We start from the raw sequence: 20,166 nt of genomic DNA, 5'->3' as shown, positions 1-20,166 counted from the left end.
CAACTCGATACTAGAACAAAGATATGACTCTATATGAATGCCTCCGGTGGTGTACCGGGATGTGCAATGATCTAGCATAGCAATGACATAAAAAAAACGGACAAGCCATGAAAACGTCATGCTAGCTATCTTACGATCATGCAAAGCAATATGACAATGAATGCTCAAGTCATGTATATGAGGATGATGGAAGTTGCATGGCAATATATCTCGGAATGGCTATGGAAACTCCATAATAGGTAGGTATGGTGGCTGTTTCAGGAAGGTATATGGTGGGTTTATTGTACCAACAAAAGTTGCGCGGTACTAGAGAGGCTAGCAATGGTGGAAGGGTGAGAGTGCATATAATCCATGGACTCAACATTAGTCATAAAGAACTCACATACTTATTGCAAAAGTCTATAAGATATCAAAACAAAGTACTACGCGCATGCTCCTAGGGGGATAGATTGGTAGGAAAAGACCATTGCTCGTCCCCGACTGCCACTCATAAGGAAGACAATCAATAAATAAATCATGCTCCGTCTTTATCACATAACGGTTCACCATACGTGCATGCTACGGGAATCACAAACTTTAACACAAGTATTTCTACAATCCACAACTACCCACTAGCATGACTCTAATATCACCATCTTTATATCGCAAAACTATTGCAAGGAATCAAACATATCATATTCAGTGATCTACAAGTTTTATGTAGGATTTTATGACTAACCATGTGAATGACCAATTCCTATCATCTCTCTAAATAGATATAAGTGAAGTAAAAGTGTTTAAATCTTTCTATAAAAGATATGCCCACGCTCTAACAAATATAAGTGAAGCAAAAGAGCATTCTACAAATGGCGGTTTTCTATGTAAAGAGAAACAGGCAATCCAAACTTCAAATGATATAAGTGAAGCACATTAAGCATTCTATAAAGCCATACTCAAAAGATATAAGTGAAGTGCAATGAGCATTCTATAAATCAACAAAGGACTATCTCATACCAGAATGGTGCATAAAAGAAAATGAAAACTAAATGTAGAAGACGCTCCAAGATCTGCACATACCACATGAATGAAACGAATCCGAAAACATACCGAAACTTGTTGAAGAAAGAGGGGATGCCTTCTGGGGCATCCCCAAGCTTAGGCGCTTGAGTCTCCTTGAATATTTACTTGGGGTCCCTAGGGCTTCCCCAAGCTTGAGATCTTGCCTCTCTTCCTTCTTCTCATATCGAGACATCCTCGATCTTCGAACACTTCATCCACACAAAACTCAACAGAAAGCTCGGTAAGATCTGTTAGTATAATAAAGCAAATCACTACTCTAAGTACTGTTGAAAACCAATTCATATTTTTTTTTCATTGTAGCTACTGTAATATAACTTTTCATGGCTTAATCCACTGATATAAATCGATAGTTTCATCAAAACAAGCAAACTATGCATCAAAAACAGAATCTGTCTAAAACAGAACAGTCTGTAATAATCTGAACATTCACCATACCTCTGGCACTCCAAAAATTCTACCAAAATTAGGAAAAATAAATAATTTGTATAGAAATACATTGCAAAAATAATCAGAACCATTTGACGTTCCAGTAAAAAATGTAAAATCGCGCACTACAGCCAAAGTTTCTGTCCTGCACCGTACAAACCAACAAGCAAAGTAAACATCCTAAAGGCAAATCTTGGCACATTATTTTTATTTTGAAACCTTATAAAAGCACACAACAGAAATAAATGACTCTCTAAAACTTCCGGGTTGTCTCCCTGGCAGCGCTTTCTTTAAAGCCATTAAGCTAGGCATATAGTGCTCAAGTAATGAATCCACTCGGATCCCAAGGTATATCAAAGCCAATTTGAATCAACAAAGATTTGTAATTTAGTAGTGAGCACAAAGTAACATATATCATGCAACAACGAAGTCTAACTCTCTTCCTATGCATCGGCATGTCATAAAAGAACAATTCATGCACACATAGTAAAGGCCAATGCACAGTATAAACAGTTTCTTGCAATTTTATCGTATTGGAAACATAGAGAGGTGGAGATATAGTTCCTCTCTCATAATAGTTGCAAGTAGGAGCAGCAAGCACATGCATATTATATTCATCAAAATCATCGTGTGTAATAGTAAAACGCAACCCATCAATATAATCCTTAATAAGGGTAAACTTCTCCGATATAGTGTAGTCGGGAGAATTCAAAAAGATAATAGGACTATAATGCGTGGGTGCAATAGCAATAATTTCATTGTTAACATAAGGAACTATAGCAAGTTCATCTCCATGAGCATAATTTATATTGGCATCTTGGCCACAAGCAGAGCAAGCATCATCAAAAAGGGATATTTCAAGAGAATCAACGGGATCATAACAATCATCATAGCAATCATCCTTCGGTAAGCACGAAGGGAAATTAAACAATGTATGAGTTGAAGAGTTACTCTCATTAGAAGGTGGGCACGGGTAGCTAATCCGCTCTTCCTCCTTTTGTTCTTCACTCTCCTCATCATCTTTTTCATCCAATGAGCTCACAGTTTCATCAATTTCTTCTTCCATAGACTCCTGCAAAATATTAGTCTCTTCTTGGACAGCGGAGACTTTCTCAATAAACACATCAATATCGGCATTGAATTCATAATTCTCATAGCAATATTTAAGGATAGCTAAATTTTCAGGTCTATAAACTGAATCATCAAAATTTTCACACTCTTTTAACAAAGATTCAATTTCATAAGCACCCATAAAAGCAACAAATTCTTCTATTTGTTCCACATCATAGTAATCATATATACCATTAGCATAAGAAGCCAAGGTTTTATCATCATTAAATTTGCATGAAAAGGGAAGGTGTGGAGCCTTCATCCTAGAGCAACAAGTATAATCATATCTCAAGCAAAGTTGTCGAGCATACCAATGCAACATATGAATTTGATCCCATAATAGTTTCCCCTTTTGAGTCAACCGATAATCCCTAAAGTATTCACATTGATTCAATGTGTCTCCCATAACATAATTGAATGGGGTTTCTTAGGATTATATAAGTAGTACATAATATCTTTCACATAATGAGCATCGAGGGTTTTAGGAGGTTCCCCATCTCCATGAGTAGCAGGTACACCTGTTTTTTTGGTATTTCATGTTCCATATCCATGACTAAAGATAGAGAACAACTAAGAACAGCAAATAAAAAATTACTTAGTGATAAAGCAAACAAGCACACACGAGAATATTCACCCCACGCTATGACTCCCCGGCAACGACGCTAGAAAAAGGTCTTGATAACCCACAAGTATAGGGGATCAATTGTAGCCTCTTTCAATAAGTAAGAGTGTCGAACCCAACGAGGAGCTAAAGATAGAACAAATATTCCCTCAAGTTCTATCGACCACCGATACAACTCTACGCATGCTTAACGTTCGCTTTAACTAGAACAAGTATGAAACTAGAAGTACTTTGTAGGTGTTGTTGGATAGGTGTGCAAGAATATAAAGAGCACGTAAATAAAAAGTAGGGGCTGTTTAGGTAAAGACACAACTAAGTTAGTTTTAGCAAAGAGCTTTCTGTTACGAGAAAGTTATTTGTCCCTTGGCAAACGATAACTAGACCGGTAGTCATTATTGCAATTTTATTTGAGGGAGAGGCATAAGCTAACATACTTTCTCTACTTGGATCATATGCACTTATGATTGGAACTCTAGCAAGCATCCACAACTACTAAAGATCATGAAGGTAAAACCCAGCCATAGCTTTAAAGTATCAAGTCCTCTTTGTCCCATATGCAAACAACCTACTTACTCGGGTCTATGCTTCTGTCACTCACGCCACCCACCATAAGCAAATCATGAACATATTGCAAACCCTACAGCAGGAATCCCTCATGCTTGCGCGACACGGAGAGCACCATAGGACAACACCAATAATAAAACATGCAACTCAAACCAATCACGATCATCAAATAACCCATAGGACAAAACGGATCTACTCAAACATCTTAGGATAGCCATACATCATTGGGAAATAATATATAGTGTTGAGCACCATGTTTAGGTAGAGATTACAGCGGGTAAAAGAGGGATTACACCGCTGCATGGAGGGGGGAAGAGTTGGTGATGATGGCGGTGAAGTTGTTGGTGAAGATTGCGGTGATGATGATGACCCCCGGTGGCACTCCGGTGCCACCGGAAGAAGAAGGAGAGAGCCCCCTCCTTCTTCTTCTTCCTTGACCTCCTCCCTAGATGGGACAAGCGTTTCCTCTCTGGTCCTATGTTGGATATGTTTCTCTATTTCTGCGTTCTCTGATTCTACCCTTTCACCGTTTCTTATATTCCCGGAGATCTATAACTCCGATTGGACTGAAATTTTAACACGATCTCTATCCGGATATTAGATTTCTTGTGGTGAAAGAAGGGAACCAACCACCTTACGGGGTGGCCACAAGGGTCAGGGGCGCACCCAGGGGTGGGGCGCGCCCCCCCTGCCTCGTGCCTCCCTCGGGCACCGTCTCGCGTGGATTTTTCTTCCCATATTCTCCGAATATTCCCATAATATTCTCCGTCCATTTTTATCCCGTTTGGACTCCGTTTGATATGGATATTCTGCGAACAAAAAAGATGCAACAAACAGGAACTGGCATTGGGCACTGGATCAATATGTTAGTCCCAAAAATAATATAAATTGTTGCCAAAACTATATGAAAGTTGTAGAATATTGGCATGGAACAATCAAAAATTATAGATACGACGGAGACGTATCACGGTCGCCAGCCGGCTGGGCCCCCACGCCATTGATGACACCAACGCCCGCCACCGCCTCAACCAACTCGCCCTCTCGCAAGAGCTGGAGGAGAGCGGCCCTGTCGGCCCGGCGGGCTTCGGTCCATGCATCCGGGATGAGCCCTTTAACAAAGGGTTCACGCTCCCCCGCCACACCCCCAAGTACAACAACACCGTGAGCCAGAACACTGGCTCACCGACTACACCACCACCATCGGCATCACCGGCGATAACCGCCGCCTTGCCATGCGCTACGTGCCGCTCATGCTCCAGGGATCGGCCCGCACGTGGTTGAACAGCCTACCGGTGGGCAGCATCAACGCGTGGGTCGACTTCGAGAAAGCCTTCGTGCGCAACTTCATCGGCACCTACAAACGACCCGGCCATCCCAGCCAGCTCGTCATGTGCGTGCAAGGACCGACGGAAACTAGCTGCGAGTACCTTGCACGCTGGACCGAGCTCCGGAATAGCTGCAAGAGTGTCCACGAAGTCCAAGCGATCCAATACTTCGTCAACGGGTGCCGGGATGGCACCCTCCTCAAGCACAAGCTCTTAAGCTCCGAACCGGCCACCATGGCCGCGCTCATGGTGACGGCGGACAAGTAAGCCAAAGCCGACTCTGCCATGAAGAACCAGGTGGCACTGGATGAAGCCGGCAAAGCGAAGCCGGTTCCCCCTTCGAAGCCGGCCGGCGAAGGAAGTCGGCAGCAGCACAACCAGCAGAACAATAAGCGCAAGGCCGATCAGCTGGCCCAGCGCTACGACAACCGGCTTGTCATGGCCGCCAAACAGGCGCCCGTGACCGACCCAGCCGACAAGCGCCGGCAGACCGGCAAGACGATGTGGCAACCCACCATGACCTTCGAGGTGATGCTCGACGCCCCTTGCAAGCACCACAGCGGCGCAAGGCCGTCCACGCACATGCTTCGGCAGTGCGCCATCTGAAGGAAATATGCCCTAGAGGCAATAATAAAGTTATTATTTATTTCCTTATATCATGATAAATGTTTATTATTCATGCTAGAATTGTATTAACTGGAAACATAATACATGTGTGAATACATAGACAAACAGAGTGTCACTAGTATGCCTCTACTTGACTAGCTCGTTAATCAAAGATGGTTATGTTTCCTAACCATGGACAAAGAGTTGTTATTTGATTAACGGGATCACATCATTAGGTGAATGATCTGATTGACATGACCCATTCCATTAGCTTAGCACCCGATCGTTTAGTATGTTGCTATTGCTTTCTTCATGACTTATACATGTTCCTATGACTATGAGATTATGCAACTCCCGTTTGCCGGAGGAACACTTTGTGTGCTACCAAACGTCACAATGTAACTGGGTGATTATAAAGGTGCTCTACAGGTGTCTCCAAAGGTACATGTTGGGTTGGCGTATTTCGATATTAGGATTTGTCACTCCAATTGTCGGAGAGGTATCTCTGGGCCCTCTCGGTAATGCACATCACATAAGCCTTGCAAGCATTGCAACTAATGAGTTAGTTGTGAGATGATGTATTACGGAACGAGTAAAGAGACTTGCCGGTAACGAGATTGAACTAGGTATTGAGATACCGATGATCGAATCTCAGGCAAGTAACATACCGATGACAAAGGGAACAACGTATGTTGTTATGCGGTCTGACCGATAAAGATCTTCGTAGAATATGTAGGAGCCAATATGAGCATCCAGGTTCCGCTATTGGTTATTGACCGGAGACATGTCTCGGTCATGTCTACATTGTTCTCGAACCGTAGGGTCCGCACGCTTAAGGTTTCGATGACAGTTATATTATGAGTTTTTGAGTTTTGATGTACCGAAGGAGTCCGGAGTCCCGGATGAGATCGGGGACATGACGAGGAGTCTCGAAATGGTCGAGACGTAAAGATAGATATATTGGACGACTATATTCGGACATCGGAAAGGTTCCGAGTGATTCGGGTATTTTTCGGAGTACCGAAGAGTTACGGGAATTCGCCGGGGAGTATATGGGCCTTATTGGGCCATACGGGAATAGACGAGAGAGGCCAAAAGGAAGGAGGCCTGCGCCCCCCCCTCTGGTCCGAGTTGGATAAGGGGCGCAGCCCCCTTTTCCTTCTTCCTCTCCCCCTCTTTCCCCTTCTCCTACTCCAACAAGGAAGGAAGGAGTCCTACTCCCGGTGGGAGTAGGACTCCCCTTGGCGCGCCCCCTCCTAGGCCGGCCGCCCCCTCCCCCTTGCTCCTTTATATACGGGGGCAGGGGGGCACCTCTAGATACACAAGTTGATCTTCGTGATCATTCCTTAGCCGTGTACGGTGCCCCCCTCCACCATATTCCACCTCGGTCATATTGTAGCGGTGCTTAGGCGAAGCCCTGCGACGGTTGAGCATCAAGATCGTCACCACGCCGTTGTGCTGACAGAACTCCTCCCCGAAGCTTTGCTGGATCGGAGCCCGGGGTGCGTCATCGAGCTGAACGTGTGCCAAGAACTCGGAGGTGCCGGAGTAACGGTGCTTGGATCGGTTGGACCGGGAAGACGTACGACTACTTCCTTACGTTGCGTCAACGCTTCCGCTTCGGTCTACGAGGGTACGTAGACAACACTCTCCCCTCTCGTTGCTATGCATCACCATGATCTTGCGTGTGCATAGGAAAATTTTGAAATTACTACGTTCCCCAACACCATCACCAAGCGCATTATGAGGGGCGACGTCCCGCCTCCTCCGACCCCGGCTCCGGGAGCGGGGCAGCTGCCTCTGCCTCCACCACCGTCCCCGGCCGGCGGTGCGATGCGCGACGACAACTACTCGGCCCAGAACACGACGTACGTCGTCTTCACCAGCCTCGGCGACAACAAGCGCAATGAGCGTCTCCTTCGGCAGGAGGTGAACACCGTCATCCCGGCCAAACCAGAATACATGCATTGGTCGGAGCGCCCGGTCACATGGACCCGGGAAGACCACCCGGCTGTCATGCCGAGTTCAGGTGACTATGCCCTCGTCCTCAACCCCACCATCGTCGTGCCTCGGCGCACCTGCAAGTTCTTCCGAGTCCTCATCGACGGCGGCAGCAGCATCAACATCCTCTACCGCGACACCATGACCAAGCTTGGCCTCAAGGCCAAAGACCTGGAGGCGACCCGGACGATCTTCCACGGCATCGTCCTCGACCTCTCCTGCTCTCCAATCGTCCGGGTCCGGCTCGACATCCTGTTCAACGACAACAGCCATTTCCGACGTGAGCCGCTCTGGTTCGAGGTGGTGGACCTAACCAGCGCGTACCATGCATTGTTGTGCCGGCCCGCGCTCGCCAAATTCATGGCAGTCCCCCACTACGCCTACCTGAAGATGAAGATGCCGGGTCCGAAGGGCCTCATCACCATCACTGGCGACTACTGCAAGTCCATAGAGTGTGCCCGAGATGGCACCAAGCTGGTTGAGTCGCTGGTCATAGCTGAGGAGCATCGCCAACTCGACCAGATCGTCGCCCTAGCCAATGAGGCGTCGGCCGCACCAATTCTTGCCGAGGAGCCGGCCGACGAGGCCTCGTTCAAGCCCTCCAAGGAGACCAAGAAAGTGAAGCCGAACCCGGAAGACCCTAGCTGTAGCAAATACATTGTCATGGGCACCCGCCTCGACAGCAAATAGGAAGGCGAGCTCGTCGACTTCCTCTGTGAGAATCGAGATATTTTTGCATGGACCCCAAAGGACATGCCGAGTATCCCGAGGAAGTACGCCGGACACAAACTCCACGTCCGCAAGGACGCCAATCCTGTCCGTCAACCCATGCGACGTTTTTTCGAAGAGAAGAGAAGAACCATCGGTGTAGAGGTCGCGAAGCTTTTGGCAGCCAGCTTCATCATGGAAGTGTTTCACCCCAAGTGGCTGGCCAACCCAGTCCTCGTCCTGAAGAAGAACAAGACCTGGCACATGTGTATCGATTACACCAGCCTGAACAAGGCCTGCCCCAAAGATCCATTTGCCCTCTCACGAAGCGACCAAGTCATCGACTCCACTGGATGCTTACTCCGTGTAACGCCCACGATGCGGCTATATCTCCCACGTGTTGAAGCACGACTTAGAGGCATAACCGCATTGTAAGCAATGTTGCAAGTGGGGTAATCTTCACACAACCCATGTACTGAATAAGAAAAGAGATACATAGTTGGCTTACAATCGCCACGTCACACAATAGCATAAATAAATCATTACATTCATCCAGATACACTCAAGGTCCGACTACGGAACCAAAATAAAGACAACCCCAAATGCATAATGTCCCCAATCGCCCCAACTGGGCTCCACTATTGATCGTCTAGAAAGGAAACGTAGTATCTTCCCGAGTCCCCATCGAACTCCCACTTGAGCTCAGTTGAATCTCCTGAAGCGGTATCATCGGTCCTTGCATCTGGTTTTGGAAGGAATCTGTGAGTCACGGGGACTCGGCAATCTCACACCCTCGCGATCAAGACTATTTAAGCTTATAGGTAGGGGGAAAAGGTATGAGGTGGAGTTGTAGCAAGCACTAGCATATATGGTGGCTAACATACGCAAATGAGAGCGAGAAGAGAAGGCAAAGGCACGATCGATAAACTATGATCAAGAAGTGATCCTAGAACAACCTACGTTCAAGCATAACCCGAGACCGTGTTCTCTTCCCGGACTCCGCCGAAAAGAGACCATCACGGCCACACACTCCGTTGATTCATTTTAATTAAGATTAAGCTTTAGGTTTTCTACAACCGGACATTAACAAATTCCCATCTGCCCATAACCGCAGGCATGGCTTTCGAAAGATCAAATCCCTGCAGGGGTGTCCCAACTTAGCCCATCACAAGCTCTCACGGTCAACAAAGGATATTCCTTCTCCCAAGACAATCCGATCAGACTCGGAATCCCGGTTACAAGACATCTCGTCAATGGTAAAACTAAGCCAGCAAAGCCGCCTGAATGTGCCGACAAAACCTGATAGGAGCTGCACATATCTCGTTCTCAGGGCACACCATATGAGCCAGACGTCGGGTTGTCATAGACCCTGGTTGCCCAGGGGCGCTGGACATCGCTCAGGTTGGACCAACACTTAGAGAAGCACTGGCCCGGGTGCGGGGGGGGGGGGGGGGGTAAATAAAGATGACCCTTGAGTCCGCGAAACCCAAGGGAAAAAGGCTAGGTGGCAAATGGTAAAACCAAGGTTGGGCTTTGTTGGAGGAGTTTTATTCAAGGCGAACTGTCAAGGGGTTCCCATTATAACCCAACCGTGTAAGGAACGCAAAATCAAGGAACATAACACCGGTATGACAGAAACTAGGGCGGCAAGAGTGGAACAAAACACCAGGCATAAGGCCGAGCCTTCCACCCTTTACAAAGTATATAGATGCATTAAAAATAGACAAGATATAATAATGATATCCCAACAATAAACATGTTCCAACAAGGAACAAACTCCAACCTTCACCTACAACTAGCAACGCTATAAGAGGGGCTGAGCAAAGCGGTAACATAGCCAAAGAACGGTTTGCTAGGACAAGGTGGGTTAGAGGTTTGACATGGCAATATGGGAGGCATGATAAGCAAGTGGTAGGTATTGTAGCATAGGCATAGCAATAGAGCGAGCATCTAGCAAGCAAAGATAGAAGTGATTTTGAGGGTATGGTCATCTTGCCTGCAAAGTTCTCCGAGTTGACGTTAGCTTGATCATCGTAAGCGTACTCAACGGGCTCCTCGATCATGTACTCGTCTCCCGGCTCTACCCAAAGCAATAACACAAACAAAGGGAACCACAATCAACCACGGTGCAATGCGCAAGCAACATGATGCAAAACATGGCATGATATGCGGGATGTGATATGCAATGTATATGCATGCTTCAGAAAGGAAAGATTGAACCTAGACTCAACTTGGAAAACCAAGAGTGCCACTGGAAAGATGAGTTGATTTCGTTCGAAATCGATATAAAGATCACCAAAATCGGATGCACAGTTTGCAAAAGACAAGCAAAACAAATATGGCACCGATCTGCGATTAACAACACGAGGCCATCTAAATGCATCAAGAACAACAAGCTACTGCACTCTAACATAACAACAAAACACATGGCAGTGATCCACTCAAGATGCTTGACAAAAGATGAGCAATGAGCTACGGCTAATTCACTCAATAGCAGGTTCAAACAAGCATGGCAAAAGTGCAAAAGATAACAGGTTACAGACTTAGAGAAAATAACATGTCAGGAATTTAACATCAGGAAGCAATGTTTGGAGCAAGATAACAACATGCTACAGGAATATATCATGGCAAAGCAAGGCATGGCATGAAGCTACTCAAAGCATACAACAACAGTCCCTTACTGACCATGAGCCAAAAGGGATCAGAAAATACAATGGCAACCATGTGAACATAGCAACTTTCGTTAACAGATTCATACTTGGAAGAAAACTGGAACATGGCAAAACAGATTCATGTAGGCATGTTTGGGAGCTCGATGCACTCACCACAAGGCATTGCATGACAAACTAAGCATACACCCAGCAAGTAGACATGCATAGAAGCTAAACATGGCAAAAACAACCTCATGGCATGCAAGGATCAACTATAACAACCTCGGCAAAAATGCTTGACACGTAAACATTCTGCCAGGAACATTTTATAGCAAAAGTAGTGCTCGATTGAGTCATGCTAGGGTGCTCCATAATTGCAAACAAAGACATGGATGGATAGAGCATAACATTATCTCAAAATCATCCTTACTGAACATGCTCAAAAGAGGCATGGATCACTCTGTATCAACATGAATACATGGCATAAAAATATTAACAAGGCAAAGACTTAGAAGATTTCTAAGTCCCTAAAATCAGCAACATTACGAGAGCTACTTTGCATACTTGTGCTAGTCACCACAGAGATCACAAAAATACATGGCATACACCCCTGTAAAGATGGCATGGCATACTTCAAAACACATGTAGGGCTCAAGTTCATAGGAGGCACACATTAATGATGGCAAAAATGACAAATGTCCAATTACTGATAAGAACCTGAAACTAACATTGCATAACACTCTTGCAACAACATTTAGGGCATCAATATGAACTCAGATGAACATGGTGCAATGGGATGAAATGAAGTGCTCGTCGAGACGAACAATTTGATATGCTACATGCCCAAAACGGAGCCACGGATGCAGAGTTATGGCATGCCGAAAAACGCTAAAAATGCTGGGGACTTAGGGCAAAATTAGGTCAACCTTCGAGATTCAGATCTGGATCGGGCACGTTCGACGAGGCTGGCTGGAGAACTCGCCAGAGTCGGCGCCGGAGTGGTTGGAGATGGCCGGAACGGGCGGGGGCCGGCCGGAGTGGGACTTGGGCGGCGCCGGCGACGAGGTTTGACGGCGGGCGACCGGTGGCGGCGAGCGGCGTCGGTGGGGCGGCGAGGTGGCGGCTGGCACAGTGAGGCGGCGACTGGCCGGCGCGGCGAGGCGGAGCGGCGAGGGCGGCGAGACAGCGCGCGGGCGGCGGGGCGGCGCGGGGGCGAGCGAAGGCTGCGGCGGGCGCGCGAGGGCCAGGGAGGGCTGCGCCTGGGCCGAGCGGGCCGGCGGCGGAGGGAGGCGCCCGGGCGAACCGGGAGGTGCCACGTGGCGGCGGCGGGGAAAGTCGGATACGTCCGGCCCGAAGCGGACGCGTCCGGCGGCGAGAGGTGGGAGGAGACTAGGTTTAGGGTTGGAGTGGATCCGGGATTTCGGGGAGGAGATGCCTTTATATAGGTAGAGGAAGCTAGGAGGCTCCAAATTGAGCACGGTTTGCGGCCATGCGATCGTGATCGAACGACCGAGATGATGGAGGGGTTTTAGGTGGGTTTTGGGCCAGTTTGGAGAGGGTTGGGCTGCAACACACACGAGGCCTCTACGGTTCCTCGGTTAACCGTTGGAGTATCAAACGAAGTCCAAATGGCATGAAACTTGACAGGCGGTCTACCGGTAGTAAACCAAGGCCGCTTGGCAAGTCTCGGTCCAATCCGATAATGTTTAGCACCCGCGGAAGAAAAGAGGTAAAAAGGGACACCGGAGGACATAGGAGCGCCGGAATACAAAACGGAGAACAGGGAAAATGCTCAGATGCATGAGACGAACATGTATGCAAATGCGATGCACATGATGACATGATATGAGATGCATGACAAAGACAAAAACAACACGAAGACAAAAACCCGACAACGAGGAAATATCATAACTTAGTGCCGAAAATGGCAAGAGTTGGAATACAAATATGGCAGGTTACATATGGGGCGTTACACTCCGGCTATCATCAGATCAAGCTAGACCCAGCCGACGCCCTGAAGATGTCCTTCATCACACCTTTTGGGGCATATTGCTACATCACCATGTCGTTCGGCCTGAAGAACGTCGGCGCCACCTTCCAGCGCTGCATGCAGAAATGCCTGCTGCCGCAACTTGGCCGCAACATCCACGTCTATGTGGACGACATCGTGGTGAAGACCAAGCAGCACCTCATGCTCCTCGACGATCTGAAGGAAACCTTCGCCAACCTACGCGAGTACAAGGTCAAGATCAACCCGGAAAAGTGCGTTTTCGGCGTCCCGGCCGGAAAGCTACTCAGCTTCCTCGTCTCGGAGCGCGGCATTGAGAGGCAAACCCGAAGAAGATCAAGGCCATCGAGCACATGCGCAAGCTGGCTCGGCTGCGCGATGTCTAGAAATTCACCGGCTGCTTGGCCTCGGCAACCGGTTTCTTAGCCGGCTGGGCGAGAGGGCCTTGCCCCTATATTAGCTGATGAAGAAGACGCCGCCGTTCGAATGGAACGACCAGGCGGATGAGGCTTTCCGGGACCTCAAGCGGATGCTCTCCACCGCACCCGTCCTGGCCGCTCCGGCCGAGAAGGAGCCGCTGTTGCTCTACATCGCCGCAACCTCACGGTCGGTTAGCATGGTGATGGTGGTCGAGCGACCAGAGAAGGGGCAAGATCCAAGCCGTCCAGTGTCCCGTCTACTACCTGAGCGAGGTGCTCTCTGCCTCCAAGCAGAACTACCCGCACTACCAGAAGATGTGTTAAGGTGTGTACTTCACCCCCAAGAAATTGAAGCAGTACTTCCAAGAGCACGTTGTTACCGTGGTCAGCACGACCCCTCTCGGCGAGATCATCGGGTGCCAGGATGCCTTTGGCCGGGTCGCCAAATGGGCGCTCGATCTAGCCGGCCACACCATCCTCTACGAGCCCCGCACTACAATCAAGTCCCAAGCTCTAGTCGACTTCCTTGTCGACTGGACCAAGACCCAGTACATGCTGCCGCCGCTGGACTCAACGCACTGGCGCATGCACTTCGACGGATTGAAGATGCGTCTCGGCCTAGGGGTCGGCATTGTGTTGTCCTTCCCGAAGGGCGACCGACTCAAATACGCGCTCCAGATCCACTTCACCGCCTCCAACAATGTTGCCGAGTACGAAGCCCTTGTGCATGGCCTCTGGCTTGCCAAGGAACTCGGCACCCGGCGCATCCTATGCTATGTCGACTCTAATCTTGTGGTGCAGCAGTGCTCTGGCAAAAGGGAGGCCCGCGACCCCAACATGGCGAGCTACCACTTCCTCGTTCAGAATCTGTCCGAATTCTTCGCGGGCTGCGAGTTCCTCCACGTAGCGCGTGCGGAAAATGAGGTGGCCGACACGCTCGCCAAGGTCACCTCGTCCCGGCAATCCATCCCGTCCGGCGTCTCCCTCAAGCACCTGCACAAGCCGTCCGTCAAGCCGTCTCCGGACTCCGAGTCCATCTATGTCCCGGAAGCCCCAACCGCGCCTCAACCCGGCCCGGGGGCTGCCGAAACCGGCCCGGGGACTACTCAACCCGGCTCAGGGACTGCAGCCGTCGACCCGGCCGCCGCCGTTCCCAACCCGGGGACTGCCGTCCCAGAACCCGCCATGGTGGCCGTCTTCGCCGTGGTGACGGCGCCATCATGGGCCCTGCCCATCTCAGAATTTCTGGAGAACGAGGTCCTCCCCATGGACGAAACCGAAGCCCGGCAAGTGCAGCACCGGGCGTCCGCCTACAACATCATCAACAACGAGCTCGTCAAATGCAGCTCCACCGGCGTGTTCCAGCGCTGTGTCGAGCAAGACAGGGCCATTGAGATCCTCCTCGACATAAACTAGGACGAGTGCGGGCACCACGCCGCCTTGCGGTCCCTGGTGGCCAAGGCTTTCCGCCATGGTTTCTACTGGCCCACTGCCCTTGAAGACACTGAGTCGCTCATCCTCAAGTGTGAGGGATGCCAGCACTTCAGCAAGTGTAGCCACCAGCCGACGTCGGCACTCCAGACCATCCCGATCGCCTGGCCCTTCGCGGTCTGGGGACTCGACATGGTGGGGCCCTTCAAGACCACCCGAGGCGGCATGACGCAGTTGCTAGTGGCGGTGGACAAGTTCACCAAATGGATCGAAGCAAGTCCAATCAAGAAACTGGACGGGACAACAGCCGTCCGATTCGTCAAGGACATCGCGGTGCGCTACGGCATGCCAAATAGCATCATCACGGACAATGCCACCAACTTCGCCAAGGGCGTGCTTGCGCAGTACTGCTCCGTCTCCAGCATCCGCCTCGACCTGGCTTCCATTGCACACCCAAAGTCCAACGGCCAGGTTGACTGGGCCAACGGCCTCATCCTATCCGGCATCAAGACGTGGCTCGTCGAGCCGCTCATCTGTTCACCCGGCAGCTGGCTCGACGAGCTGCCGCCGTCCTCTGGAGTCTTCAAAAATGCCAAACCGGTCGACCGGGTTCATCCCGTTCTTCCTCGTCTACGAAGCGAAAGCCATCATCCTGACCGACGTCGAGTTCGACTCGCCGCGCGTCACGATGTACTCCGAAGCCAAAGCCAAAGAAGCTCACAAAGACGGTGTCGACCTGCTCGAAGAAGCATATCTCCTAGCGCTCAGTCGCTCAACCATTTATCAGCAAGGCCTGCGACACTACCACAGCAATAAGATCAAACCCCTCGCGCTCCGAGAGGGAGACCTCGTCCTCCGATTCGTCCAGCAGCAGGCCGGCCAGCACAAGTTGTCCTCCCCGTGGGAGGGCCCCTTCATCATCAGCAAGGCCTTGTGCGATCGCAACGCCTACTACCTCTTCGACTCCCGCAAGTAAAACAAGCGCAAGAGAGACACGACCGGCGAAGAAACAACCCGACCGTGGAACGCAGAACTCCTCCGCCTGTTTTACAGTTAGCCGTGTGCATGTATGTATCGCTGCCTTTTGTAATCATATGAAAACTATGGGGTCCCCGAACGACGCTCGGGGCTGCCCTTTCCGACCAAGCTATTGTGTCTCCCACATTTATGCATTATTTACCTCTTCATCAAACCCGGCCACCGGTCCGACTCGCTCGACCCGGGGGCTCAAGGACTGGCTGGCTTGGTCACTATACCCGCCGCCTTACTCAGCGGTTCCTGATGCGTTGGGATCGCCGCGGCCTCCCGCTTTGACTTAAGCCACGGAACCGGCTTCGGCTGTCGGCCGGCAAGCGCGCAAGGCCAGAGCACCAGCACGCCACGAACACTAAGTCAAGGACCACCGGGTTGCCCAACCCGGCCACGCCACTTTAAGTTACCGCACGACCGGCTGCTCGCGAACCGGCTTCACCGGTTGCTGCCAGCCGGCCCAGTGGGTGTTTCACTTGTGCTCAAACGTTTCGAATGCCCAAGTATTGCGCGCTCCTCTCAAAGGCTGAACTCCTTGTCACGGATCGGAGCCTCGGTCGTTAGAAGGGGGAGCCCAAGAGGGGAAAGTCGCAAGAAAACGGCTAAACAGACGATGAGCAAAAGCACGAGCATCCACGGAATTCGTACATACCGCTGGGTTGATCGACCCGACCCCACCACTTTAAAAATACCACATGACCATCTGCTCGCTCATCGGCTTCACCGGATCGCCGCCAGCCGACCCAGTGGGTGTTTTGATCGCACTCAATGTTTCGATAGCCTAAATACTACGCGCTCCTCTCAAAGGCCGAACTCCTTGTCACGGACCAGAGCCTCGGACGTCAGACTCACGGGGGGGGGGGGGAGCCCGAGAAGGGAAAATCGCAAGAAAACGGATCAAAAGACAAAAAGCAAGAGCGCAAACAGCCACAGAATTTATACATCACGAGCTCAAATTCAAACAGGCCCAAGGCCAGAATTCATTACACCCAGAAAACCCTAGTGGGTGGTTGGACCTACTACCTAAAAGAATTTTTTACTAAGTCAAAAACAGGCAGCCTCAGGCACCTCCCTCGGTGGTCTCTGGGTTCGCCGAGGTGTCGGTGTCTCCCTCCTCCATGTCCGCATCGCGGTAGACGTCCGTCTCCTCGGAGCTACCCTCCGGGACGTCCAAAAGCAGGCCGTAGTCGTCAGCAGGCACGACTCCACCATCTTCCGCCTGCTCCAGCCGGAACTCATCATGGAAGGTGAACCCGGTGATGTAGTTGGGTTGTGCAGTAATCCGGCCGGCCTTCGCCTACAGCTGGCTCGCTGGGCCATCAATGCGTCCAGCGACAGTTCTGGATGCCAAGACATCACGAACCTGAGCGCCATCTCGGCGCCAGCACGAGCATTGGAAACGCGCCAGTCATGGAGCCGATCCGGCCTGCCTCCAACCACTGCGCCAGCCGCATGAAGCTACTTGGTGCAACGGTACCCGGCCAGAGGGCCGCCGTCATCGTCGCGCCGGACTGAGAGAGCCACCCCATCTGATCGCCCAAGACGCGCAAACGGGCCTTGGTGGCGGTCATGATCTCCGGGAAGGTCCACGCCACCTGTGGGTCAGTCCCGGAGCCGACGACCCCCTGCGGGTCAGGTCATCTGCTAGCTCGCACGTCTCTAGGAAGGCCCCTGTCAAGAAAAAGAGCAAGTCAGAAAACATACCAAGGACAAGAAGCCGGGACCCCAGCCCAGCAGAATCCAAGAAAAGCACTTACTGCAGAAGGACTCTTCTAGGTGCTGCGCTTCGAGCAACGTACCGCGCCGCTCCAAGGCAAGGGTGCAGTCGCACTCCTGCAGCAACTTCTCCAGCTCGGCGACCTTGGCAAGGGCCGCCTTCAGCTCAGTGTCCTTGGCCTCGGTCATCTTCTCGGCCTCCTCGCGGCGACGGGTTTCCCCCTGACGGGTCTCCTCCGCCGCGACCACCAGCGCCTTTAGGCGCTCCACCTCGGCCTGGAGCTGACCCTTGTCGTCGGCTAGCTTGCCGCGTTGCTATTCTGCCTCGGCAAGGGCCCGCTGTGCCTCCACAACCTTGGCGGCTTCCGCCTTGAGGCATCCCACCTCAGCCTCAAGACGAGCCTTGTCACCCTCTAGCTACTCCCGCAGACGGCTAGCTTCATCGAGAGCCCGCCGGGCTCCCATCGCCTCCGCCCTCGCCCTCGCCACCTCGGCCCTAAGCCGGCCGGTGTAAGCAACGAGCCGGTCATAATGAATGCCGGCTTGAATCAGCCGAGTCCTCCAAGACAGCACCTCGGCTGCTGAAGAAAGAATTAGAAACGAAGTACGATCTTAAGATTCGACCCAACTTCTACACAGTTGGCCCAAATCTCGGGGGCTACACTCAGTGGGTGCGCTAGCGCGCCCCCACAAAAGAGAGCATGCAAAAGAATACTTGCCAAGGCGTGGAACTCCTCCTCCTTGGTGGTGATCTACTCCTTGAGCTGCCGGTGCTTCTCCAGAAGCCGGTTGAAGATGCTGACTCGGTAGGAGTCTAGTTGCTGCAGGAAGCGACGGTCAACACAAAGATAGTGTCGGCGTTCTAGGAATGGGGGTCCCCAGACTTGCCTGCCTGCGGCCCACAGCGTGGCTCCATCAGCGGCCCTATACAGCCCATCTTCACCAGCAAACACTCAAGACCCTCGCGAGGGGCCAAGCCTCACAAGGAGGACGATGCAAGACCTCCTCAGGGGTGGCCTCACTAGGCTGGCTCGCGAGGGGCGGAATGATCAAGGCAAGGGACACCTCGCGAGGTTTATGTGACGCAAGCCATGACGACTGGAGCCAGGCGGGCGCCAGCGCGCGTAGTGTCCTTTTTTCCTCTTTGGTGCTAAAGAGGCAAGCGCAGGCGTGGAGTCCCGAGGCATCAGGAAAAGGTTTCCATATCGGTGCAACAAGAAAAAGACCAGCAGGACAACAGGACAGCAGGACGGAGGTCACTGTGGAGCCCAAGACGGCGTCACCACGAGAGCCTTTGGCAAGCAAAGACTACTTTTGTCAGGATAGCTTGTACTAGCTGTCCCCCTTCAAATTGGCTGTTGTGGGATCCCTTCCTGCCTAATATTTGGGAAGAGGATCCAGTCCTCTATATATAGGACTAGTCACCACCATAGGAGGGCGGATCACTCAGATCATCCTCATCCACCCAAGCTCACCGAGCTCAAGAACACCTATCCTCAGGAGGTTGTTCTTCCCTTGTAACTATTCATCCTCAGCCCAAGTGGCAATCCACCACACCACACTAGAGTAGGGTATTACACCACATCGGTGGCCTAAACCAGTATAAACTCTTGTGTCTCCTATTCTTTGGGTTCATCGAGCTAGGCCGTGAGATCATGATGTGTGCGAGCTAGAGAGCGGGAGAGATCTTTGTGCGCACCCCAGTGTTCGAACCTCAAGGGTTTTGCCCGAACCCGAAATCCGACATTTGGCGCGCCAGGTAGGGGTGTGTCGGAGCTTCTCTTCTGACAGTTGATCCGCCGATGCTCCGCGGTTCCGATGTCTGGCAACCCAAGGACCAACACCGACCGCTGGGCAGCTTGGCCGGCCCGGGCAGCGCCGTCCGCCCAAGAAGACCTCAACCCTGCGCCCCAGGCGGCACGCGCACCGCTAAACGCTGCGGGGAGCGGGCGGTGCGGTCAAACAGCATCCACTCTCACTCCACGACAAGCGTGGGCGGACGCAAGGGCCTCAAGCCACACTGCGGCCATGGCGCCGCACACCCGATGGGATAAAGCAAACATGAGGGCCGCGCTCATGCTGGCACGGGAGCTGCTGCGATGCCGGCTGATGGAGAGGGGTCGGGATGCATTGCTGGAGCGCGTCGCCGAGCTACTGGACACTGCGGCCTCGGGAGCACCGCCCTTCTGCTCCCTGCTTACGCCTCAGGACACGCCCGGATCGCATGGCGGGCCTTGCCACGCCCGCATGCCCCCAGGTACGCCAGGAGGCTTCATCGACACCGGCCCGACCAGCAGCACCGGGGGCCCAATTGCACCTGCGCCATCTCTGATGGGTGCGGGCACGAGAGTTGCCACCCGCGGCCTCAGCGGGGTGCCGCCCTACCATCCTTAGGGCGGCACGCTGGGCCTGGCAACATGGAGCGTGGGGCACTTCGGCAAGTTCTTCGGGGCGGCAGCCTCGGAGGCCTACGTGCCCCGCATGATGGACC

At 51.5% G+C, this 20,166-nt stretch overlaps 1 protein-coding gene across 1 annotated transcript; it reads left to right on the top strand.

Annotated features, from left to right (window-relative positions):
* Nucleotides 1–13,543: 13,543 nt before the first annotated feature.
* Nucleotides 13,544–14,915, top strand: LOC147971301 (uncharacterized). The gene is made up of 2 exons (XM_087523908.1): nucleotides 13,544–13,824; nucleotides 13,889–14,915. The coding sequence occupies exons 1-2, from the start codon at nucleotides 13,544–13,546 to the stop codon at nucleotides 14,913–14,915; spliced, it is 1,308 nt and encodes a 435-aa protein (XP_087380034.1).
* Nucleotides 14,916–20,166: the final 5,251 nt, after the last annotated feature.

This window comes from Triticum urartu, chromosome 5A (assembly GCF_056163025.1).
Source record: "Triticum urartu cultivar PI428250 chromosome 5A, HENAU_Tu73, whole genome shotgun sequence".
In the NCBI taxonomy this organism is placed as follows: Eukaryota; Viridiplantae; Streptophyta; class Magnoliopsida; order Poales; family Poaceae; genus Triticum; species Triticum urartu.
Note: the sequence above shows the minus strand (reverse complement) of the source record. Positions and strands in the feature narration are given on the sequence as shown.